At 45.4% G+C, this 25811-nt stretch overlaps 1 protein-coding gene across 1 annotated transcript in view; it reads left to right on the top strand.

The window, feature by feature from the left end:
- Window positions 1–24458, top strand: part of DVL2 (dishevelled segment polarity protein 2) — a 180681-nt gene extending 156223 nt beyond the window's left edge. Inside the window, exons 7-15 of the mRNA XM_078670618.1 lie at window positions 1967–2036; window positions 2420–2559; window positions 3845–3921; window positions 11286–11353; window positions 11533–11667; window positions 16040–16171; window positions 16461–16637; window positions 17076–17300; window positions 22520–24458. Of these exons, the coding sequence (XP_078526744.1) occupies window positions 1967–2036; window positions 2420–2559; window positions 3845–3921; window positions 11286–11353; window positions 11533–11667; window positions 16040–16171; window positions 16461–16637; window positions 17076–17300; window positions 22520–22968 (1473 nt within the window). The 3' untranslated portion in view covers window positions 22969–24458. The remainder of the gene's footprint in view (window positions 1–1966; window positions 2037–2419; window positions 2560–3844; window positions 3922–11285; window positions 11354–11532; window positions 11668–16039; window positions 16172–16460; window positions 16638–17075; window positions 17301–22519) is intronic.
- Window positions 24459–25811: the final 1353 nt, after the last annotated feature.

Here is a 25811-nt window from a genome sequence, read left to right as displayed (position 1 = left end):
AGCCTCTCCGACGCGTCGCAAATTATGCCGCGGTGTGGCGTTATTTGACGCGTGCGCACTGTGACGTCTGACGGCCGGGGGCCGTCCGACGCATCGAAGAGGTTAATACAAAAGTGCAAACACTGATTACTTCTTAGATTTACAGACCTCAGGTTTAGCATACACCTCCATACACTTACACCTTGCAGCTTTTTCAGCCTATTTGCTAAATAGACAGCACTTATTATTTAGAATTCCTATTATCAAAGCTTTTATGTAGGGACTTAAAAGAACCATTCCTCCAAGGCTTCCCCTTGCACCAACATGGAACTTGAACATTGAATTAACACGACTCATGCGCCCTCCTCCTTTTGAACTACTTCACTCATGTCAGTTGCAATACTTATCATGGAAAATTGCCTTTTAAATTCCTATCACTTCACTTAGAAGGGTCAGTGAAATTCAAGCATTAACAACTGAGGAACCTTTCTTCCAACTACATAGAGACAATGTAGTACTCAGAACAAATCCTAAATTCTTCCCACGGTAGTTTCCAATTTTCATATTGATCAATCCATTGACTTAGTTTTTTTCCCTTCAACAAGATTCTGTTGCTGAAAGTGCCTTACACATGTTAGATGTCAAAAGGGCCGTAATGTATTATAGTGGCAGAACTAAAGCTTTAGGAAAGCAAAACAATTGTTTATTGCCTTTGCCCTTCCTCGCATGGGGAAGGGCTTTTAAAAATCAGCCATTTTAAGATGGATAGTCAAATGCATCCAAGCTTGCCATGCAAAAGCTCAAATGCTTTTACCTGTTCCTCCTAAAGCTCACTCCACTGGGAAAATAGAAGCTTCTATGGCTTTTTTTTAGGGAACCTTCCCAACTGATTAAAACTCTCTTGTTGCTGAGATGTAGGTAATTTTAATATTAACAACACTAATACTCCATTTCTAGTTGCTACTGTTGTCACCAGTTCGTCTACCTCCGGGTGGAGGAAAGCATAATTTGCAAAAGACGACCCAATGAGAATGCTTTCACGTTACACAAGACGCTGATCAACAAGATATACCGCTCCACCATTCCTGCACTTGAATGAGGGTTTGTTAAGACGGCTAAGATACCAGACCTTGGTTGTTACACAGGTGCAAGTGATCCATTCTCCTTTGATTTTTGTATCCTCGCTGGGAAGCCGAATGGATCTCCGCTTCTCTCTACCTCCATTGATTGATTAATGAAGAGAACTAGTAGCTATCCCGTAGCTGGCAAAAAAAGATAATGGACATTTGGTTTGTACTTCAGTGGCTGGACAAATTGTTCAGTTTGTGGCATTGTCTTTTTTGAGGTGCTGGCAGTTTATGCATCCAGCTGCCTCAGTGGTATAAGTTCATTCACCCAAGGTGGGTCGGGTCCATTTCCGTTTGCACTTTCGTAGTTTGATGTTTACATGTTTTTGGTCACTCGTTTAGTGGTGGAATGGGTGGGTCAAGTATTGACTCTTGGGATTGAGCTCTGAGGTTTTGGAATTGTATACTTATCAGTTTGTGTTGCTTTGTGAGCAAATCAGTTCATGTTTCATTGTGTCTCCCCAATTTGGTTCAGATTATGAATGATTAGGATTTTGGGCTAAAACAGCACCTGGAAATGTACCAAAAGGTTTACTAGTCTATGGCTTAGATAAGGATGTATTTACAGTGTACAAGGGTTATCAGAAGATATCTGCAACTAAGTCAACCCTGAAGTGTGTGAAGAGAAAGCAAGATCTAAATAGTGCCCATTAAATGTAGGTAGAGAAGTTTCATGGAAACAAAATGGGTGTTAAGAATGTGCCCAAACTGTCTTTTTTGGGTTACCAGCTATTTTGTTGGTGCCTTAATTGTTGCAGTGTCCCAAGACTCCAATATTGACACCTGTTTCTGCACCAGCAGTTCATGTTAGAGGTTTTTTTTGTTGCTTCATCAACTCTTACCTCTGCATTCCATTTTAGACTTCCTCCTTCAGCAGTGTGACGGACTCCACGATGTCCTTGAACATTATCACAGTTACTCTGAACATGGGTAAGAAAAGTGGGCTTGTCCTGGGGGGTTGTCCTAACGGTGATGGCAGTAGTGGGTGTGAAGATAGGGAAAGGTACTGATTTACAGTCTTTTTTTTTAAATTTTTTTTATCCTAAATGAATTTGGCAGTGCTGTAATCACTTGGTAACTTGTAATAGTTGAGCCCAAAAATATTTTGTGTTTGACCAGTCACCTGATTGGTAGCTTTCTTGGTTGTTGCTTTGTGGTTGGCTGGACTAGTATGATGGGGAAAGCTGAAAAACGTTTGAAGGTGAAAACTGGAAGGATTTCCATGGTCCTCTCGAGCAACTTCACCCCATATCATCACAAGTGTTATGATGGCAGCAGTGCCTCTTACCTCAGTTGCTTCTTGTCCTCTGCAGAGAAATACAATTTCCTGGGCATCTCCATTGTTGGACAGAGCAACGAGCGGGGAGATGGAGGAATCTACATCGGTTCCATCATGAAAGGAGGAGCTGTAGCTGCAGATGGGAGGATTGAGCCTGGAGACATGCTGTTGCAGGTGAGAGCCAGAATCAACCAACGCATCCCAGTCTAGACTGAGAGCTCTGATCTTGCAGTTTGGAAGCAGAACTGACCCAGACCTCTCAGCTTAGAACCTGATCTCTGCTCCTGCAGATGACTTTCCAGACAACAGACTCCACAGTCTAAAGTGTTTGCACTTCTCTTGCAGGAGAAAGCGAGAACTCCTGTCTGTCCTGGAGGGCCGGACCCATGCCAGATTTTTAAGATGACTAAATTTATCTAAATGGGAATATGCTAAAAAAGCTGGCATGGATCTGGCCCTCCAGGTCCGACTTTGGAGAACCCTGCTCTAATATAGAGCTAGAATGGACAGATCCCTCTATCTGTTGTCTGGGCTATGCCCATGCTGATAGCAATTGGACCCAGCAGACCCTTCTCAGGCTTGAGACTGAATCAATTTTTCCATAAAAAATTAAAATGAGCAGCACCTCTGTTTTTAGAGCATGAACACTCCCCATGCGCACTTACCGGCATTAGGTAGAATCAGCATATGTCTCATCTTTCATAGTTTTACTCTAGATGGAGTACTCTTTTCCTAGTGGTAGGAACTGGTTAGCCTCCCCATTAGCCCAGGAAGAACTCTGATCCTGCTATAAGTAACCATTCCCCTTTATTCAAACTTTTAAAACCCATGTTGCCAGAGCATTGCATTGTCAATTTGCACGGATTGACATTTTCTTGTAAATAGTTGCATCTGCAGTCTATAACTAGATCTGCTCCTGGTGGTATTGACCACACCTTTTCAACACCCACCTCCAGCTAAATCTCCCCCTACACACCATTGAACTGTGGTCTTGCTACTGCTGGTTGTATCCAGCGGCCCAGTCCTGTCCAGACCCCAATCCTGTTCCAGACCATTCTTACTTATATCTTGAATGCATGGAGTAACCGGGGAATACTCTTTCAGTTACGACCTTTTACACCTCTCAGCTACGCTGAACCTCCAAGTTTCCAGGGTAGATATATGGTTAACCCATATGCACTGCTTTTCCTCTCTTACTTACACAGACAACACTTCATATCTCCCCCTTAGAAATCGGGCTGTTGCCATTCCACAGCTATAAAGCAGTTCTAGTTACCCACTTGCACCTCCTGGTGATCTGAGGCATTTCCAAAGGCTTCCCCGTGTTCCATAGTCACTGCTTGGAAAGTTATTCTGCTGTTTTTCTGAGGTGATTCAGATCTTCTGTTCTTTTTGTGTTTCTCTTTGACATGATTTCTTCCTTAACCACATTCATCATCTGATTGTTATTTCTTTGTAGGTGAATGATATAAACTTTGAAAACATGAGTAATGATGATGCAGTCCGGGTCCTGAGGGAGATTGTCCATAAACCAGGGTAAGCAATAGTCTGGATTTAATGCTGAGGTTTGTAAACAAAACTGTGAATTCCATTAAAAACCTGTGCGAGACCAACTGGATATGGGAAGGATTTGAGGGGGCTGCAGTGATTCATACGCATGCAACTGACTGACTAGCTATCTAAACAGATTGGATTAAGGGTGTGGGTGTTGGGTGCGTGGAGATGGGAGTTAAAGCTTTGGGCAGAGATGTGGAGGGATCAGAGCATAATGCTACCTGAAATGTACAAAGCTGAAGAGGCCTGTGGCAAGAACTGCGAAGGAGCACTTCTAAATGTTATTCATTCCTTTTGTAACAATTGGTGTCCAAACTTGCTTCTTGGACTTTTGAAACATGCCGCCCTGCACACTATAACTCTCCTCACCTGAAAATCTGCTGCAACAGGGTGAATTTTACCTCATAGAGGCTTGCCATTAGTACTGTCGGGGAGCTAAAAGCTTGGGCAAAGGAAACTCACCACTGCCTGTAACCACATCACTTACCCTGGTGTGCCTTTTGTTATCTAGTGCAACAAATTGAGCAGCTAAGCATGAAGCTTGGGTCTGATACAAAAACCGCTGTCTTTTTCAGAAAATAGATGTTCGAGGCATGTGGGCTGCTGAATTCATATCTAAACATAGATCGCCGCCTAGTGTTGGGTCCAGATGATTGCACCTTGTTGTCTTGGAAGAGTCTTCGAAGTATCACGAGATAGGTGACTCCTCCCTTGGACTACAGTGCGCATGGGCATCCACTCCATCCTTAGATTGTTTTTTTCCGCCATTGGGTTCGGATGTTATTTCCTATACTCCAACTTTGGAACCGAAACTAACTACTTTCTATGGCCAAAAGGCCTTCAAACTCGACGGTATTGTTCTCGCTCGGTACCCCTCGACTCCATCAAACTTTTCATCTTGATCCGATAGTCGACGCGGGCCGTTGGGCCTTATCGACGCCACGTGCGACTTCCTTCGATGGAAAGGAGTCCACTTAAAAGGTGCCCACAATGCCACACAATGCCACTCCAAATTCCTGCATACTGACAAGCATACAGTATGCAACAAGTGTTTGTCACCTGAACACAAAGAAGATTATTGCCCAGCGTATGCCCAATTCCGATCCAAGAAAACCATCAGGAATCGACGGGCTGCCAGGCAAGAGATGCAGAAGTCTGAACCGGAGAATATCTTCGAGGACGAACAAGACCTCCCCGAAGCCGCCAACTCCAATCTAGAGATCGTCCCCGTTGAGGACCGATCGAACTCCGATGACCATATCACGCCGGGGCAAACTGAGTTCTCCGCCCCCAACTCCACTCAGCCCAAAAAAGAAGGCTCCGGTCGAAGCATCGCCGAAAGGCCTTAGCCAAGATCGAGATATTCCTTCGGAGACCCCACCTCTCGGCTCGGCTCCGAAGCCTAGACACACACCTTCCAGTAGCCCAGGCCCGAAGAAAGACATCGAGCCAAAACGAGTTTCCCAGCCAAAGGTCGTCGACCCGAAAGGCGCAGAACCAAAGAGGGTGGTCCAACCAAAGGTCGTCGATCTGAAGGACGTACACCCAAAGAAGGTCGTCGAGCCCAAGAAGCCCTCGGCACCGAAGAGCGTAGTCGAGCCCAAGAAGCCCGGAACCGAAGAAGGTCGTCGAGGCCAAGAAAGTCGTCGATCCTAACAAAACAGACGAACCAAGAAAATTCCTTCTTTCTTGCGCAAGCAATGCAGATCCGCATTGCAGTAGTTCGGCCATTTTTCAGCATATTCAAAGTTTTTTTTGTTGACAGAGCAGTGTTCCTTTTTCTACCCTTCAAAGTCCTCGCATTTCAAGCCTGGAGCCCTGTGAACGACAGATGTCCAACATGGACCCTCACCCGCTTAGCATGTCGTGCCTGTGTTGGCACCATGACTCCTGTTGCCAGCTCTGACCAAAAGCGCTCATTGAACGTCGCAATGAAGCTCCTTGCAGCGCAGATGTCACAATCATCAAAGTTGTCTTGTCTTCCACGGTCCCCTACGCACTCTACGGACTGACTGCGCATCCCCACTAGGGGCAGTTTCCAAGGGTGTCATTCTCTTTTGACGTCCGGAGGTAAATCTCAGCGGCAGCAGTCAGTTGCAGTGCCGCCCGCCTTCGTCACCTACCACTGGTCCACGCTCTTCTGTTGAAGTGTTGGGACAAGGGTCTGCCCTGCATCTCCCCACCTATCCTGGGGCCAGGGCGTCTTTGTCCCAGATGAGACCATATTCTCCATCTTTTCCTTCTGTTCTTGTCATCACCTCCCACTGGAGCTCCCTCGCACCCCATGTAAATGCACAAGGTTATGCCTCTGACTCGGCCTGTCGGTTCTCCCCCCTGGCTTCGGGTGGATCCTCCACCTTCGCAACGTTGGTGCACAGCCCGTGGAGGCTCCCGTCTTCAGCTCCTGCTTCTAGTCTGCTGACTCCAATGGCGGCAGTGACCTCTTGTCTGCCGGCTCCCATAGAGGTGGTGTTGGTGCTGTTCGACGCTCCTTCTGACGTCAAGGCGTCGACCGGCTTCAGTTATGGCATCTGATGGAGCCAACTGTCTGAGACTCCCTTTCTCTGGTATTTCCTTCTGTGGACCATGGTTCTGGAATTACTACGGACGATGTAGTGCGTTCCCCTTCCATTCTAGACACAGTTCCACCTCCTATGCAGTCTAGCTGGTTGCTTGACCTGGTTGACATCAGTGGTTTCAGATCTTCTCCAGCCTCCTGTCCCCTCCTGGTTTGGCTACAGAGGCGAATTCCGCTCTGGCGGACAATACTCAATCGAGTTTCGGTCGTCCTGGATCTATAGCTTCCTTCTGTGGAATTGTAAGTGGGCCATTTAATTGGCGTTCTATATCCTATCCTGTCTAACGTTGAGTCTGTACTTTCTTGTAGTGACTTTCTTTTCAATATACTGTTGGGTGCTTGGGCTAAACCGGAAACAGGGAACCCTGTGGATCGCTCTACTTCTCGCAGGCGTCGCCTGGCCCCGGGGATCTCTCCCGTCTCTTTCGACATCCCTCTACTAGGAGCTTTGTGTTTCCGGCTGCTTTAGCCACTCAAAACATTAATTTTTTTCCCTCCGGAAATGGAGGACAGGGAATTTGATGCTAGTTTTAGGTATTTTCTCTTCTATCTCTGCCCTGCTCTCATAGCACTACTAGTGCCCTCGTGTACTCCTCCCGCACCTTGTGGAACTCAGTGCAACACCTCTTGCCCTCCCTTCCAGAAGAAGCCAGAAATGTTTTTGTCCCCTGATAGGAGATGGGCAACAAGCCGCTACTCATGGCATCCGCTGTGGTATGGATACCACCGATTCTGTTGGTCGGGCTATGGCCTCTTCCATAGCGCCACATCAGTGTGCATGGTTGAATACTTTCCAGATTTTTGGAGGCTCTGCAGACTACCTTAATTGACATGCTTCCTCCCTCTTTGTGCATGCTGACTCTGTTTGACGGTTCAGAGATAGTAATGGTGGTGCGGAGTGTTAACTCTTGTTGTACTGGAGTTGTCAGGCACCATTTGTTTCCTCTTGTTTTGGCTCTTATTCACCTTCATAGGGCAAAGTACTTTTCTCCCTTCCAGGGTTACACATGGTGTTGTGTTACTGATTTCTGCATGTACTTTTCTTATTTATGCTGTCTGTGACCGGTTTCGTTTCCAGCCATCTAGAACATATATCTTGCATGCACAAAAGGGTCATAGGGAGCACAATCCTAAACATATGTAAAGCAAAGTGATGAGTAATCACAAATATTTAAATAAAGTCCAATTAAATATATAAGTGAGTCTTCTTCCTCAGATAGGGTAAACAATCAATTGTAGTCCATGTATGTTCTTTTCTCCATTTATTCACAAGGCTTCATAGAAGATAATAAAAAAAACAGTCAACAAGAGCAGCCAATATGTGTTTTGTCGGTACATCCAATCCGTACCCTGACTTTTTCAAGGCTAAATAGAAGGATAAGGAGCGTGGTAGAACGTGGCCACGCTCTTTAGTCTGAATTTACGAGGTCTCGTCTTGGACCTATGTTATTTAAGCCATGGGCACTGTACAATAATCTTCAATGTGAGAATTTGAAAGTAGAAGGCTATATTTCTCATGCAGAAAAACAGTTCCAACATAGGCACGCCAAATAAATGAAAAGTGGATATATGGGTGTCAGAATCCACCCAATATATAGACGATCCCCAAATGGTTGCGTGGCAACGGAAAAAGTTTGGAAGTATGTAGTTCTTCAAAAAGCGGTGTGATCGCTACGAGCTCAGTATGTGTCTTAAGGTCCGCTTGATAACGCGATGTAAGCAGAACATATATCTTGCATTGTGGTCTTGTAGGAGTCTTTTCTTACAGCTTCTTTTTGCCGCTTGGTTTTTCCTACCCAAGTACTTAATTCTGTGGCAGGTGTTCTGATTCTGGGACCTTATTTTGTATGCCTTCGGGGCATTTTGTGAGCTATCTATGCACTTAGTATCCCTTATAAGGACTTCAGCTTCATCTTTACTGTGCCCCTTAGGTCCATATGGGTGACACTGGTAAAGTCAGGCACACTCTTTGGCCTGTTTAACTTTAGTTACGGTCTGTGATCCTCTTATGTGTGGACTTTCTCTTTGTCTTATTCGACTCTGTTGGGCAAATGGATTTTACCCTACTCATAATTGTATTCTCCTTGGTTTCGGCCTGTGTTCCACAACTCCCCTTCCCTAATCTCCTGCTGATATCTGCATCTTTTTGGCGTATCTTATTGAATTGCTCTGGGTACTGCTTTCTTGTTTTGGCCCTTTTCTACTTTATCGTGCTCCTGATGCTGTTGTCTTCAGCAGTCTGGTGTTCTTGTAAGTGTTTTTACTCTTTTGGTGTTCTACCGCCTACTCTGGATACAGCCGCTGCTGTTGCCTCCTGCTGTTTTTTTTAAATATATACCGGCCATCGCACCTGTGGGGTACCTGTTGTCTGCTGTTCTTACAATTCTCTTCACCTGGGACACCTGTCTCCTTGATTGTTTGGATCCTTATCTAGTATCCTTAGTTTGTAAGATGCTGGGTTTCCCTTTCTTTCCTATATCTCTCCTCCCTCCACTCCTGCCTTTGTGGTGTCCCTTTTTCTATGGGAGAGGTTTCACCCCCCCCCCTTTTCTTTGGTAAAGGTATTTCATTACTTTTTCTTGGGGCATAACCTATCTTTCCTCAAGTTGCCGTGTGGCGTTGGTCAGGTTTCTTACCTGTTTTCCCATCTTCCATAAGTTGGGCGATGTTTGAGTTTCTTAATCAACTTATCTGTTGCCCTTAGTTTCCGCCAGCCCTTTATTTCCCCTGGCGGTCTTTTTCTAATCTTTCGTGGTGGACTTTCTACATACTGTTTATTCTTGCTTCTCCTGCTACCGCCTACTGGCATCCTTACTCATCCGGTGATGTTGATTCTTGGACGGTTGCCATTGTTTTCCTGTGAGCGATGCTTTGCACTTCCTGCTCTTATGTGACATTGTGTTGCAGTTTTCCAGCCTTGTCTTTCTGTCTCCACCTCAGTGACTGTTGTAACCTCTCTTTTATCACGGTTTGATGTTTTATCTCTGCCCTTCCTTGGTTACTTATGTTCTTGGAGTATCCCTCGTTCCTCCACTTCTTGTCCTACCCGCTCTCTGGCAGTGGACATGAGTTACCTTCGGAAGAGTGGATATACTTTTGTGGTACCCTGTATGACCTGTGTGTAATGTGGACTATCTGTTATTTATATGCCTGTTCATCCTTTTATACATTAACCTTTGTTTCTGCATGTACATACCCATCTGTTGAATGGATCTCTTGTAGGTGTCTCTTACTTCAGGTACATATGTGTGTGTGTTTTGCACATATGGTCTCTGGCCTTCTGTACGGTGTACGTCGCCGCATTTTACCTACACCCCCCTTGGTGACCTGGCTCAACCTTCTTGGTTGTGCTTATCAGTTTACTTCCTTCAGTGAAGTGTCTCCATTACCATTTTACGGAGGATGCCTTGTGTGTGTGTGTGTGTGTGTGTGTGTGTATCTATATCTCAAGGTTCTGAATATAAGACCGGTTTCCTTTCACCGTTCTTATTTTTCTAGCGATGCTCTTGAGCATTCATTGTTCGGTTTTCTTTCTCCATCAATCTATGATTGTAGGTCCCCTTTTCAAAATCTTTTTCTCTGGATAGATTCCTTGATGACCGGTGGGTGCTCTTTATTCGTTGTATAAGTTGCTGCGGCTGAGCATGCGGTTTATGCTCCTTCTATTGGTGTTGACACTGCACTCTGGACTTTTGTTCTTGCTCCTTTGCATTCCCAATCGTAGGTTGCTTCCTTTTTTGGGGCTACCTCTTTTACTGATCCTATACTGGGTTTCTCAGGGTCTTGTAGCTTTCTACTCCCTACGGGCTTCCCATAGTCCTCCTTGGAGATCAGTCCTTCGGTGATTATCTTGCTTCACCTATCATTTTTCGGTTAGTCTGGTCCATTTCTATCCTTTTGGTCGACTCCTCCTATTTTGGGATCTTTGGTGAGGTCAGTTTATAGCCCCTCCTCCAAGGATGGTATTTGCTTGAGTATCTGATTCTAAGATAAGGTATCTGCGCTTAGATGTCTCCATCAGATGAAGTTACTTACTTTCAGTAACGCCTTATCTGGTAGAGCCATGATCTAACCGCAGATTACGTAGCAACCCACCCATCCTCCCCATTCAGTGAACTGAGGGCCCGGTGCTCTCCTCGCTCCCCTCTTTGCTTTGTACTGCAGTTCTTTCAATCTGTACTTGTTGATACAAGATTTTTCCCTTTTTGGCACACTGTTTCCTGAGACTGATTCTCTAAGTGGCTTCTCTAAGTGGCTCAGTGTTGTTGGTTCGGGAAGGGTCACAAACACTGAGCGCGTTGTGGGTGGGCTTATATGGACTCCATTGACTTCACGTTTGGGAGAACTCGCTGCAGAGTCGCTTGATGCCCTCTGCCGATGCACAAAGCTACTGCTGAAAAATGTCCGGATCCAGTGTGGCACCTGGGGAGGATTCTAAGATGAGGAATCTGCAGCTAGATCCCGTCTTTACCAGATAAGGCGTTACAGAAGGTCAGAAATGTGTCTGTCAATGAGATGAATTTGCTGTTGTACATGGATAGTACTTAAGTTGACTGTGTGGAAGGATAATGTTTGGCTAAGCTTTACTCGTTTCGCTATACAGTTTAAACTTGATCAGAGACTGAAAAATTTGTTCTTGTATTCAGTTGCACCCATTAAAAAAAACAAAAAAAAAAATAAAACACTACTGTGAACCACAAATTATTAAGCTAAGGAGTCATTTTGAAGGAGGTGGTTAGTTTCAGAGGATGTTTTCTTTGTCTTCTAGACCCATTGTGCTGACCGTTGCGAAGTGTTGGGATCCTTCCCCACAGGGATACTTCACCCTTCCTCGTAGTAAGTGCCGGAGTCTCTCACTGACTATATTTTCCTACTTTTAATAGTAATCCAACCTTGTGTGATTTCTTATTTGTATTCCCTTTTGGTCCCAAGTATCACTGCTGCATTTTTCTGCCTTATAGTCAGTCTATTTGTTCACCCATGTCACATCTCCTCTGCTGCCCTTTCTTTTGCAGATGAACCAATCCAGCCAATTGACCCAGCAGCATGGGTGTCTCATTCTGCTGCACTCACTGGTGCCTTCCCAATCTATCCAGGCAGCTCCTCCATGAGTACAATCACTTCCAGCAGCTCTGTCACGGAGACCGAACGTAAGTGTTGCAGCTGGTGAGGCGAGGGGGTCTCATGGGCCTTTCAGATCCCCGCACCCTTGCACAGTAAACTGCAGCCTTTGTGCTACTGTGCATTATCTATTTACTGTAGAATCGCATTCTCCGATAAGCCTCAAATCAAAGAAAGGTCTGTTCCTATGCAGATATCCTCTTGCAGCTGTAGGTGTTGGGATTTATGTAAAGCAAACCGAACTAGCAAGCACCAGAGTTTGCAATTTGCTCTCGTACAGAAGGATAATTTTACTCTGGTTTAGTCTTGGCGAGGAGGTTGTTCTTAGCGAAGGTGGATGAGGTGCTCCCCTGATGTTTTATTAACTTGTTCCGTAGCTTTAGATGGCTTGCTTCCTCTTATGTGCGCTGTGCATCTGCCATTTGATGTTTCTTAGGTACGTAAGGAGTAGTATTGATGGTGACTGCAATGGTAAGCTTTGGTACTAACTCGTGCAATACCTACATGGTTGTGTTAATGTGAGTGAATTTCTTCAAGATGTAATCGGCCTGCTGCTGCTCTGAGCAATCATCATTGATAGTGGGTTATGACAGAAGTGCTAGAGGGTGGAGAGTTTGCTGTCTCCAGGAGCTAGAGGCCCAGTGTTTGGACAGTAATTGTGAAGTCAGTAACTTCTGCATTTGGCCTTATTTGACGTTAATGGTGGTGAGAATAAGCCTGGTCATGGTGATGTTGCTGTGAGCTTTGCACACCACATCTAAGACTAGATGCACAAGCAGAAGGCCTTGAATTGTTGGGAGAGTATTTGGCCTAATGGCTAGGGTTGCCGACCTCTAAGCTGGGGAAGCAGGTTCTAGTCTCGGCAGGGACGGTCAACATCCTGTGATTCTGGGCAAATCAGGTAATCTCCCCGTGCCTAACAAAAAATGAATATATCTGTCTGTAACACAACTGGTGCTATGTAAAGCATTCCGATACCTTCAGGTCTAGTGAGCACCATATAAAACTGCAAAAATAAAAAGTAACTCAGCATTCCAGGGGACTTTTAGATGGAGTTGGATGTTGCAATGTACTGATGGGATTTGTGCCAATTATTGGGTGGAACAGCCCTATATAGTTGAACTGAGGAAATAGCTTCTTAAGGTATAATCTGCACAGCCTGAACTATAATGATCTGTATCTCAATCTTTAAAGTGCTGATGTCCATTGTAGGTAAGGAGGAGAAACATTTTTACCCCGCATGCATTAATCTCAAGCAAGTTAATAGGATATTTCAAAGACTCTTGTTGTTGATGGTTATTTATTTATTCAAAGTTTTATATAGCGCGAACAAGATCTTTACAGATATCAGAGCGCTTCACAGGGGGGGAGTGGGCAACAGGAGGGTGACTAGACATAATAATTGGGTACAGTATAGTAAACGTGGCATAATAGGATAACAGTCATGTGCTGATAAGATACCAATAGGCACTCAGATAGACAGTAAAATAAAGGGGGTGCAGAGTCTTTGATCTAGCTACAATAGAGATCATGAGATAACAGTAAACACTCAAATAGACAATAATATAAGACGGTGCAGAGTCTGATCTAGCTACAATAGAGATCATGAGATAACAGTAAACACTCAAATAGACAATAATATAAGACGGTGCAGAGTCTGATCTAGCTACAATAGAGATCATGAGATAACAGTAAACACTCAAATAGACAATAAAATAAGGCGGTGCAAAGATTCTGTTCCAACTACAATAGAGATCAGAAGATACCAATAAACACTCAAAATAGACAATACTATAAGACGGTGCAGAGTCTTTGATCCAACTGCAAAGGAGGTCAGGAGGTCATGAATATAAAGTTATTGGACCAGTAAGTATCCAACGTTACCGAAACGGTGCATAGTCTCTGAACAACAACAGTAAGGATCAGGTGAACTTGGCCATAAGGATGGCTTTCACTTCTTTCTTGAAGAGTGCAGTGGAGGAGATAAGCCTCGTTTCAGGAGGGAGTGCATTCCAGATCCTGGGTGCCATTCCTGAGAAGGAGCATTTGTATGTTTTTTCCTTACGGAATCTGCGAGGTTTCAGGAGCAGAGTTTTTGTACTTCTATTGGATCTCGAGCCTCCTGATATAGACAACTTTTGAGTGAGGTAGTTGGGTGCCTTGTGGTGTATGGCTGCATGTGTCATAACAGCAATTTTCAGCTGTATTCTGGCTTCAAAGGGAAGCCATTTCAGGGATTTCAAGTCAGGGGTTATGTGAGAGTGTTTCCTTGAGCCAGAAATGAGTCTCACAGCAGCATTCAAGGAGGCTCTTAGGGGTGCGGTTGTTGTTAGAGGGAGTCCGCTGAGGGCCACAATTCCATAGTCTATGCGGGGGATGACTAGGGCTTGTACAGTAGTTAGGAAATCTTTGGCTGGAAGGAAGGGTTTGAGTTTCCTCAGTGTTGATTTGGAAGTTAGCTCCTTTTGTTGCTTTGCTAATGTGCTGTTGCATATTGAGCTTTGCGTCAAGTGTGATACCTAACGATTTCGCAGAGTCCACGATGGTGGGTCTGACATTGAGTGCTGTTAGGTGATTGAGCCATATTTGGGTGGTGGTAATTTTCGCAGGGGGTGATATCAGGAGGAACTCAGTTTTCAGCGCATTTAGTTTGAGGTGATTGTCGGCCAACCACGATTGGGTGTTTCTAAGTGTGCCGTTCAGAAGTTTGATATCATCTGGGGATTGTACCTTTAGGTAAAGTTGAGTGTCATCGGCATACATATGGAAGTGTACATTGGATGCTTGGAGCAAGGTAGCGAGTAGTTCCATGATGAGGTTGAACAGCGTGGGTGAGAGGGAAGAACCTTGTGGGACGCCTAAATCTACTGGTACAGGTGAGGACAGCACGTTGTTGATCTTGAACTTCTGAGATCGGTTGTGTAGGAAGGAAGTGAGCCATTTGAGCACAGTCCCGGATAAGCCCATTCTGGTGTTTAGGAGCTCTAATAGATTCTCATGTTTGACCGTGTCGAATGCTGAGGAGAGGTCCAAGAGGATGAGGAGGCAGGAGTCGTTGCGATCAAGGATTTGGAGGGCGTCATCAATTATGTGTGTCATGGCCGTTTCCGTGCCGTGTTTCGCTCGGAAGCCTGATTGATGAGGGTCGAGGAGTTCGAATTTGTCAATGTGTTTTGTTAGTTGGAGTTGCACACATTTTTCCAGCAGCTTGGCCAGAGTGGGGATATTGGTGATAGGGCGGTAATTGTTTAAGTCAGCAGGGTCAGCTGTAGGTTTCTTGAGTATAGGCGTGACTTGCCCCACTTTGAGGGAGTCTGGGATGAGACCTTGCTGAAGGGAGCTGTTAATGATTTTAGTCCAGAGTGGGAGGAGAACGGGGGTGAAGTCTCTTACAGCATTAGCAGGTAGGGGGTCTGTGAGGTGATTAGAGGGCTTCAAGGTGCCGAGCAGTTTGTGTATTGCTTCTTCAGAGTAGGTGTCGAAAGACGACCAGGAAGCGTTATTTTTAGGTTGGGTGTCGGGCCTTTTGATGAGGCTCGGGTATCGACTTACATCATTAAGGAGGTCACCCCTTATGTTGTCGGTCTTTAGCTTAAAGAAAGCAGTAAAGTCTTCACAGTGTGTTATAACGCTATTAGGAGTTTAATAAGACCAGAAAGCAGAGGTCCCATTTATGAGACATAAACATGCATTGAAAACACCTTTGATCATTTCTGCTTCAGTGCTACAGTGTGGTCTCAATACTGCCTTCTTGGGGAGATCAAGGGAGTGAAAAGTAATGTAACTTTATATTCGAGTGACAACAGACTACTCCATTCAACTTTTGGAGAGGGGATTGTATTTGTGTGCCATTTGATTGCCTGGCTTGGCTGTGGGTGTATTTTTCAGTAGCATGGAATGTTGCTGGTTTAGTCACTTCTCCAGTCAGGCTTTTCACAATAGTGGTAAAGGGTCATCTATATATCAAATGGCTTGGAGGCAAGTGAGAATGTCTGAATGAGGTTTTTTGTGATTAAAGACCTGGATGTCTGCTGCATTTGAAATTGTTAGATTTGATCATGTGTAGCTTGATGTTTACAGTGTTTGGCACATCAAGTAGTGCTTTTGTTTGCTACAAAACATGCAGCACTGCACAAAAAAGAATTTCACATGAACAATGGTGTTGCCAGAGAAAGGTAATCAACAACTATCCTTCAGAAGGAGGAGGAAAGGGATCAGGTTGAGGTGAAGGGGAGGTAAGTGGTTAATATCCACAAGGGAAGCTCTGCAGCAATGATAGTTAGTCTGGAAAACTTCCCTTGAGATCTGGCAGGACTAGAAAATGTATCTCATTGATGCTGTTCTGAGATTGTGCTTTTGTCCATTCTTTCGTCTTACCTCCTTTATGTACATTCTTGACAGGTTTTGATGACTTCAATCTATCCATCCACACTGACATGGTTTCTGTGGCCAAGGCAATGGCCTCGCCGGAGTCTGGTCTCGAAGTGCGGGACAGAATGTGGCTGAAGATCACAATACCAAATGCCTTCTTAGGTAATGTCAGCCCTTCAGAATCGAGAGATAGTTTTGGGCGGTGTGGGGGCAGAGGACCAACCTGGCATGGGGCACAGGGTTTCTCATGAAACGCTTAAACATGCTAATGTTCTGCTTATTCACAGCACACATCTGTGGTAGCATGTTGGTTGTGGCCCTTTGGTTAAGGCCTTTTCTGTTGCTATTTGGTAAACCTTAGAACAGAAACATTGTTGGTATTGAAACTCCAATTCCCCAGTCCTTCCTCACTTTTATGACCATGTGTAACCATACCTATGTCCAACTACAGGTTCAGATGTGGTAGACTGGCTCTACCACCATGTTGAAGGCTTCCAGGACAGACGAGAGGCTCGAAAATATGCCAGCAATCTTCTAAAGGCAGGCTTTATACGGCACACAGTCAACAAGATCACCTTCTCTGAGCAGTGCTACTATATCTTTGGGGATTTCAGCGGCTGTGAAAACTGTAAGGACACCCACTACTTCTCCCTTCTCTGCCACCGCCTGTGTTGGGCACATTTTGGGTGAAGGAACAGATTTCGCTTTTGCATCAACGACAATGGTTTACTAATTATATATTACTTGCTGTCACTAACATGTCTTGAAAAATCTAAGGCTAACTCTAAAATCTAAGGCATGAACTCTTGTTCATGCAGGAAATATAGCTACAAGCATGTCTCTTTAAAAGGTCTCAAATGTAAGCAGTCATGCCAAGTATGCAACTATCTAGTCCAGATTAAGAATGCATTCAGCATTTACTGAGCCCCTGGGTTTCCAGGTTTTCATCTTTTTGTTGTTCAGTGGTCAGCCAGCTCACTCCTGTTTTCCTAGTTGACTTGCGTGTTTTCGCACCTCTATGCCCTTCTGCTTTGTTTCATCGTAGTCTTCCTCTTTTATTTTTTAGACATGGTGAACCTCTCCCTAAATGATAATGATGGCTCCAGTGGGGCATCGGACCAGGATACACTGGCTCCTCTTCCTCTGCCTGGGGCAACACCGTGGCCATTGCTACCCACTTTCTCGTACCAGTACCCGGCACCACACCCATACAGCACACAGCCTCCAGCCTATCATGAACTCTCATCTTACAGCTACGGTGTGGGCAGTGCAGGCAGCCAACACAGTGAAGGTAAAAACGACTAGCCCTGCTGTTTAAAGTCTTCAGAGTAATTCCATTGTTATTAATTTGAGTCCAACAAACACAAGTATAAAAATGAGGGCAACCCCAGACGTTTCATCAAATGCTTGCTGTTGCCTGACGTGCAAAAAAAATTGTAAATCCTATTAGCTGCATTACAGTATTGTAGCGGTTGTTTTGTAATGTGCATGCATGTCCACTGGTGATGATAAAACTCTGAATGCTTTTTTTTTCCAAACTTGGTTTGTAGTGCTACGCTGTAATGCTCGTTCAATTTGACAGAACAGCAATATCTTGATAGGGCCATTAAGCCAAGATGGTTAATATTGGTCAGACTGTGATGTGTGTGCAGCAGTTAGTAGCAGAAAACACCACAAAGGAGGTAGGGGAATGCCTTTCTTAAAACCAAGGAGTATTGATTATTTTTGACTAGTCAACTCTAGTAAAAGCACCACTATCTTTCTCCTTAACTGGAAAATTCAAAGTACAAACTCACCTTGAATCTACAGCTAGGGAATATAATCCCACTATTTGTACATTCAAATGGCTGCCAAAGTCAAACTGTTATGGGAGAATGTTTCCCAAAGCCTGCAAGATCAGTTAATATCAAAAGAGAATGTGTAAAAAGTATGTCTTGGTGGCAAGGTTTTATAGAGGTTTAGTAACTTAAGTGACAGTCTTTCTGATGGAGACTTCAAGCAGCAGATTGCTCACATTTTCAGGCGATCGACCTGATCCATACAATTTTTAACACTACCTCTACTCGCTAGAAGGTGGTGCCTTGCGGCTCCACACTCTAGAAATGACGTGCAGGGGCTATATAGGTGCCTCTTTAGTGCACTGACATTAGTTCCTTTATTTTTGCGCCACCAGACGTGGGTCTGGCACTTCCTCTCGTTTCTGAGACATTTAACCTCTATTTTTCAAATGTTCATTGCATGTGTAGTTATAGCTGTACATACACCTGCTTTTTAGTGGTGGGCTCAGACCTGTGCAAGTTGATTTTCCAAAAAAGAAGCCTTTCGAGTTACAAGGTATAATGAGTCCACTCATGATTGATAGTGGCAGGTGCATCGGGTCCATTGTTTTTTCTCTGCAATCAGGTTCAGACGTGTTCATTCGAGCTCCATTTTGATGCTGCGTTGTGTTCTTGCTGGGCCCGTTCGGTTCCCTCAACCTCGTAGGTTGAATAAACAGTGTATTTGCTTCGGTTCCGTGGTCGAATACTTTGACGCCCAACAGAGCAGTAGGCTTCAGTCACAGAGGCTGTTATTGGAGTTGGAGAAGGATATGACTGACGTCGATAAACCCGCACATCGTCCATCTACAAAAGCGGGCACCGTGTGTACTATACCCTGCAACCCATCAGTCAACACCACTCTGAAGCAGAGCATCACCTTCGAGAGTGTCAAGCTCACATGTCAGTCATGAGGCTCCGGTCCACCACTGCCGCAAGGTCATGGTCAGCACTGAGACACCAAGTCCGAGCCGACGTAGGTACATGGTTCGGCGTCTAAGCCCACTTCGGTGGCATACTCTCTGACTTTGGGAGGCTCTTCGACTCCGCCATTGAAGGCTTCGGAACCAAAGTCAGGTTCAGTGCTGGCAGGCCAACAACCTCCCTCTGTGTCCAGAAAGCCAACATCCAGTTCAGCATCCTCAGTTGGTTCTGAAGAGCATGATCAACCCGTCCTCCAGTGCCTCAAAGAGGAGCTCAATATCTGGCAACAACGGATTTACATTCAGCCTGGGACGGGACGAATCCTGGCTAAGCTTGTCCTCCATTCAAAATACTCTGTCCTCTAAAGAGGAAATTGAATTTTGAGGAGGCCATGACTCTATCCTCAGTCGACGCCTAAAAAGCCTTGGCACCACTATAAGAGCACCCCCCCCCCCACACACACACACACCTCCTGCGCTACGCCTGCTTCCACCACAAACTTTGCCTTCTCCACTGCACCAACCCTCTCAGCCACTACCAGCTGGCCCTTCATCAGAGACGTCTCAGGGTTCCCCTATTTCAGGGCTTGTGGGGGATAGTTCTAAGTCTCCTTCTGACATACCTTATGATCCACAACCCCACGATGACCCATGGAATGATAGGTGGACACCCCTGGTGACACTGATCTGGATCTATATCCAGCTAAGCCTTCCCCTCAGGACGACACTACTGTGTACCATGAGGTGCTGCAAAGGGCAGCTGCACAAGCAGCCTGAGGATGATTTCCTTTTGGAGACTAACACACGAGGTCTATGAGGTATCTCCCAATGCTCAGGGGATGCTCAAACCAGCCCTGACATCTTCAAGGAGCCAGTCAAGGTGCAAGTAGTCACGTTTAGGGTGGACAAAGTTTGTCTTTTCCCTCTGACCCTCTTTAGGAAGCTGGCTCTGTATATGATATGCCACTAGGTGATTATCCCGTGCACCGAGTCCAGATGTTCCCCAAAAGTTACAGGGCTCAATGCAGATCCCAAAGTGCTCTATTAGTGGTAGTGTGGGCGAGCCGCCTTAGGCCTAACACAGAAGAGTGTATGACATTTATTGAACAACATTGACCAGTTATGGACGCACAACTCCATAAGGAGATCCACAGCAATTTTATAAACATAAGCTTGCTTTGTATTTTATTTTATGACCAAGATCTTCGCAATAAGGTAAGTACGTTTTTAGATTAAAATACTTTTCACTTGAAATTTTTGAGATTTAATGTTATCAAATGGAGTTAAACAATAATGCGGTTTAACATGTAAGGACAACACTTACAATGCCAGTCTTCTGGACCAAAGGTCAGCAAGAGGCAAGTGCCAGGTGAGTTCCAAACTGAATCACCAACCGCACAGGGGCGGCCGGGTGCAGAGGTCAAAATCTGAGTCGGGCCTATGGAGACTGGGGGTGCTTGAAGCCTCACTGCTTGCAGGGAAGTAAATCTATTGCATGGGCCAAGCTTTAAGGGTTAGGACCAACATGGGGGGGAGGGGGGGTACGAAGCAGCACCAAACATACACCACCACCAGCAGTACAGGGGCGGCCTGGTGCAGGGTGCAATTTCAGCTTCGTGCGCCCAATGCTCTTCAATGAGGATTCTGCTTTTGACAAACAGGCTGAAAGCTTCGCACTGGAGATTGCAGAAGGCATATCAATGACAGCAAAGGTAAGTAGAGATATTGGGAGGTGTAGGGGCACTGTCAATTCAGCACACCAAGGCGCAGGGACTTCCTCTTACTGGAGCCGGTCGCGGTCAGGGGAACCTTTGGATTCAAGCTGCAGTTGTCATTTTGGAGTTCAGGAGGAGGTCTGCCAATGCTGGACTTGAGGTCAGGGTCGCTGGGCTGACTGAACTGGACAGGTGAGCCACTCTGGCTGTGGGCATCGGGTGCAGAGCGGGTAGGAGTCTCGGTTCCAGCTGGATCTAGAGTCCTTGTAGTTGGTTTCTTCTGGACAGTGCAGCTGTTCTCAGGAGATCTGGTCTTTGTTGAAGAGCAGGCAGGCTTCCTCTGGTTTCTGGACGTCACTGGCCACAGGACATGCGTTTTCTTCTTTGCAGAGTCTTTAAAGCTGAAGGCAGGCCTGTAGGGCTGGGGCCAAGTCAATAGTTGTCTTTAGGCTTTGCTGCACAGTGTCTTCTTCTTCGTCGTCCTTCTTCATAGATTGCAGGAATTGAGTTTCCTGTTCTGGGGAGCATCTTAAATACATGTATGGGGCTTTTTAGGGGAGTAGCAGGTAGGGCCAGTGGGCACCTTACCTGGTGTGACTACACCGCTATTATGCCTCCCTCCTGTGGAAGGCATAGACCTAGCCCTGATTGGAGTTGTCCCCTCATATTCAAGATGGAGGGATCTGAAAAGTGTGCTCAACTTCGCCTCCTCTACCTGAGAGGTGGAGTTGGCAAAGGTGGGCACACCTCCTAGCCTTTCTAAGTTTTCCCGCCCAAAGTGGGGGTGTAAACCGGGGGCTGCCATCTCCTGCTACCAGCAGAAGCTAAGGTTCGCATTACAAAGGCAGCAGGCCTTAGAAGCTTCCCCTTCGAGCACTGGGCCCATCTTGGGCAAGGAGGTGTGGCACCTCTGCCCAGGATGTGCATTGTTTCTGGTCCCAGAGAGCAGGGGCTTACCACCCAGGGGTCCAGAAACAGGTGTGTGGCAGGCTGCCTAAAGCCAGTCCGTGACCACACCAGGGTCTGTAAGTTTTTAGGGGGCACCTCTGAGTTGCCCTATGTGTACATGTTTTAATACATCTCACACTGGCATCAGTGGAGATTTATTACAAGGAATTGTTTGGTACTAAACACTCCTGGTTTCAGTGAACAGTTAGCGGTGGCTGGGAACTTGAGTTGTCGAGTTTCCAGCCCATGTACTGCTTATGGCTTCCCTGGCACTTACAATATTTAAGAATTTCCTTACTTATTGTCGGGGCATATCTACTCAGGCAGATATTGCCTCACCTGTGGTATAATGCACCCTACCTTAGGGCTTTAAGGTCTACTAAGGGGTGACGCACATATACCTACAGGCTGTGCTGACTGGCATGGCAACCAGGTAGGGTGTCATATCGACTGTAGTTTTTCACCTCACAAGGCTATGCAAGCTGCAAGGGCAGTGACATGGTCCTAGTGAGGGGCTCCCAGGGAACCCTCTTCAGCCTCCAGGCCCTATGTACCCAGGGTACCACTTACTAGGGACTTACAGGGAGGCAGGAGTACCAATTTGGGCTATGTTTTAGGGAAGAAGCATTAGCACGGGTGACCTGGTTGGCAGGGACCCTGTGCACTACAATAGAAACTATATCAATACCAGGGAATAAGTGGAGACTAACCATGTCTAGAGGCATTTTCTCGCACATGCAGTATGAAAAATTAACTAAGTAGTTGTGTATTGGCTTTCCCACTGGCACACTAGTATTATCACTGTTGGTACCACTGACACTTGTAATGGACATCTTTCAGGCATGTCTTCTCCGAAAGCCTTGCATGTGATTTTTATATGTAATGCTTTATAGGATTTTTCTTGAAGGTGAGTAGATATAATACATGCTTACTTAAATTTTCTCTTCATACGAACGCCTTTGTCACTCCTGTTAATCCTAACAACGTAGCTGATCCAAGTGTAGCAATATTGTGCACCATGTTTTGGTTAGACTCTTTGTAGATAAGCCTGTCCTTTTTCGTCATCTGCTCTGATGTGCCTTCTTTACTTCTTTCTATCTACCCTAGGGAGTCGTAGCAGTGGTTCTAACCGAAGTGATGGTGGACGGCCGAGCAAAACCAAGGACGAAAAAACTGGTGACTCCAAGTCTGGCAGTGGTAGCGAGTCTGAGTTCTCCACGCGGAGTGGTGTGCGGCGGGAGCATGGGTCCAGCGAGCGATCTGTTCCTGCAAGCGAGGGTCCTCCACGGAGCCATCACAGCCTTGTCAGCAGTATCCGATCCCACCACTCACTCCACTCCTATGGACCTCCTGGGATGCCTTTGCCATATAACCCTATGATGGTGATGATGATGCCTCCCCCCTCTGCGGCAGCTGCAGCAGCTGCTGCGTCTGTGCCACCTGGTGCTCCTCCTGTCCGTGACCTAGCATCCGTCCCCCCCGAACTGACTGCCAGCCGCCAATCTTTCCACATGGCTATGGGAAACCCGAGTGAGTTCTTTGTGGATGTAATGTGACTCTGAGCCGCTTCGAAGGAAAATGACACTACATTTCTTCAGACACTTTTTGTGGGGTTTTTTGTGACATTTGTAATTTTCGGTACCTGCCCCATTCCCTGAGGCCTCTCGCTGTTGAAGATGGAGCGACTGCCTGACGTCTTTTTTTAAAGAAAACCCTCATTTTTATAGCTTTTTTTATTGTACCAATTTGTTTTAATATCCAGATACCTTTTTATAGACGTTTTCAGTTTTAAAAAGAAAACGGCAATTCTGCCTTTAGTTCTGTACATGAACTAAGTTTGAAATTGTTTCCTACTATGTGGCTCCTCTTAGTTTAAAGTAGAGCCTGGTGCTTTAGTTAGTCTCCCTGCCCTCAAAAAACGGCTCTGCTGCCCAGTTTACAGTACAACTGTTGCCCACAAGAGGGTGTTGAAGGATTTACTTTTTTTGGATTCTTCCTGTAACTTTTCGCACTCTTGTTTATAGGATAAAATCCAGCACGGTTGATAAAGAAGTCTTCCCCTTTGTTATATTTGCAGCAAAACAGTGGGGGGATATTGCAATTACTTCATTTTTTTTTTTTAGTTTGTATAAGTGAAGAATTTTTTTATGGCTTGCCACAGATCTTCAGTCTAGTGGCAGCTGTTGAAGCCTTTTGCCTTAACCCTTTTAACCCTAGTTTAAAAGAGGGGGAAACCACCTGTTCCTGCACAGCTGTATGAACCATCCAAACCATGTTGGCAAACCGTACTAAAAACACTACCAGACGAACAATGTGAATCGTGTTGATGTTGCCCAGGGCGTTTCTGCTGCCTCTCTGGCCCAAATGTTTTAGATCGCTTTCTGGTGGATATACAGCGGACTTCGACTTACCTGAATAGACTGATTTGATGTCAGATGGACATTCACCTTTCTCCCAATTATGAACTTTTTGGTTGAGGGTGGTTCTTGCTGCCTTTTTCCTCTAACCTCGAATTTGATGCTGGAAAGTAGGAGATACTACAAAGACTGTTACTTTGGACAGACCTTGGACAGACCTTGCATTGTCTCCAGCAGGTGTCTCGACCTATGCATCTGACATCCAACCCCATTGGTGCCTTCTCTTGATACTGAATGACCCCCATTTCTCATCCTGCATTGTGTGTTGGATTGAAGAGTTGCTGGCTCCAGCCTTCACTGAGATGCCACAGTATTAGGCTTGGATGAGCCTGCTTGCATCATATATCACGGTTCCTTTGGAAGGGAACCAGCCTTATTATGCTTGAGGATGGTGAGGTTCTGCACACACCTCTCAAACAGACTTTATAATACTTGCCAAAGTCATTTTATGCTGCAAGAAACTTTTCGATTTGTGAGTTTGCCAAACTGCCTGGATTAAAAAGAGATTGTTTTCTGGCGAGGAGGCTGGGAGATACATTCCCAGCCGCCAGCCTGTGGTACACCACGGTCTGTCACAGCCCTTTGGCTGGAATTTGCAATAAATGTTGTGTTCATTTCATAATGCTAAACGCGGTAGTGTGGGAGCCTTCCCTTAAAATCTGTTCTGTATGACATTCCTGTTTTGTGGTATTGAAATGCATCCAATGCCCTAAATATTTTTTGTGAGGGAATTGGGAATACCCACAGATGAAGGTTAAAACTTGATCCCCACCTAAGGTACTTCATGTGTTTCTGAGGGCATAACACAGCTAGGGTCTTAGATAGTATTTCATGCTGCTTGTCACCAGAAGGGGTGGGAAGAGGGCTGCCTCCTCTGAGCCTCAAGTGAATTATGCAACTGGCACTTTTGGATTCGTGGGGAGAGGGAAGGAAGCCCAGAGTCCGATTTTTGCTGATCACCAGCAAAATCTCTTGTGGCGAAGGCAATAAGGAATGCCGCCCCAGAATCTCCAGTTTGCCATTGCCAAGACACAGTATCTTGCAGATGGAAATAGAGTAGTGATCACCCATAGTCCTAAGTACACCATACCCATCCCAAGGAGGGTATCTGCAAAATAAGAGTTGCACCCCATCACCTTAATTTCATTACACTATAAAGATGTAAAGGTACTACGAACAAGGTCCACTGACTACGGTACGTCATTCTTCTTAATAATTACGTTTCTAGTGCTTCAGGCCAATAGTGAGTGATTACGGTGAAAATATGAACAGCCATTTCCTAGGTTCAACAAGACTGATGACCCATTTCATCCAAAATCTGTTTCTTTCCATGATGAGTAGTTTCTGTTGAACCCTGATTCTTTCTTTTCAGTGATAGTTTGCTTTCCTTTGCTAATTTTTCTGTTTTCCTTTTCTTTCTCACTGCAGTATTAAACTCCATAATGTTTCTTAACTTGGAGAGAAGGGCTAAGAAGGGGAAGCATACACTAACAAGAATGTAAGACCTGAAAACAGTAGCCTGGTGTGCCAGGGGGTGTATTGCATTATGGAGTGTATTGGATCCATGTGGAGAAAAGTGTGGTAATGAATTAAGTTTTGTGCTAAGCTAAACTTGCATATATGAGGAAGGTTGTTCATTTCAATTCATGCAAGAGGAAAGCCATGTCTGTGGAGTGTGCAAAAGGTTGGCTCTGGCTGCCAAATGTACAAGAGAGTTTGGACTATGAAAGTATAGGCAAGAGTTTGTTGGAGATGGTGCAAAACCAACCCCTGGCACAACTGGTAGAGGGAAGCTCTTTCTGTTCAGAGATAGTGAGAGAGGTTACTTGGATGTGGGGTTCTGATTACTAGGCAAAGAGACTTGAACTGTGGCAATTGCAGGAGGGGACTTTACCCTAGGAGAGTTCATATAGTGGAAGTGTTTTGAAACATAGATTTTGTGAAGGATCAATGGAACCCTGATCTATGTATGTCAGGTGCTA

This window comes from Lissotriton helveticus, chromosome 12 (genome assembly GCF_964261635.1).
Source record: "Lissotriton helveticus chromosome 12, aLisHel1.1, whole genome shotgun sequence".
Lineage (NCBI taxonomy): Eukaryota > Metazoa > Chordata > Amphibia > Caudata > Salamandridae > Lissotriton > Lissotriton helveticus.
Note: the sequence above shows the minus strand (reverse complement) of the source record. Positions and strands in the feature narration are given on the sequence as shown.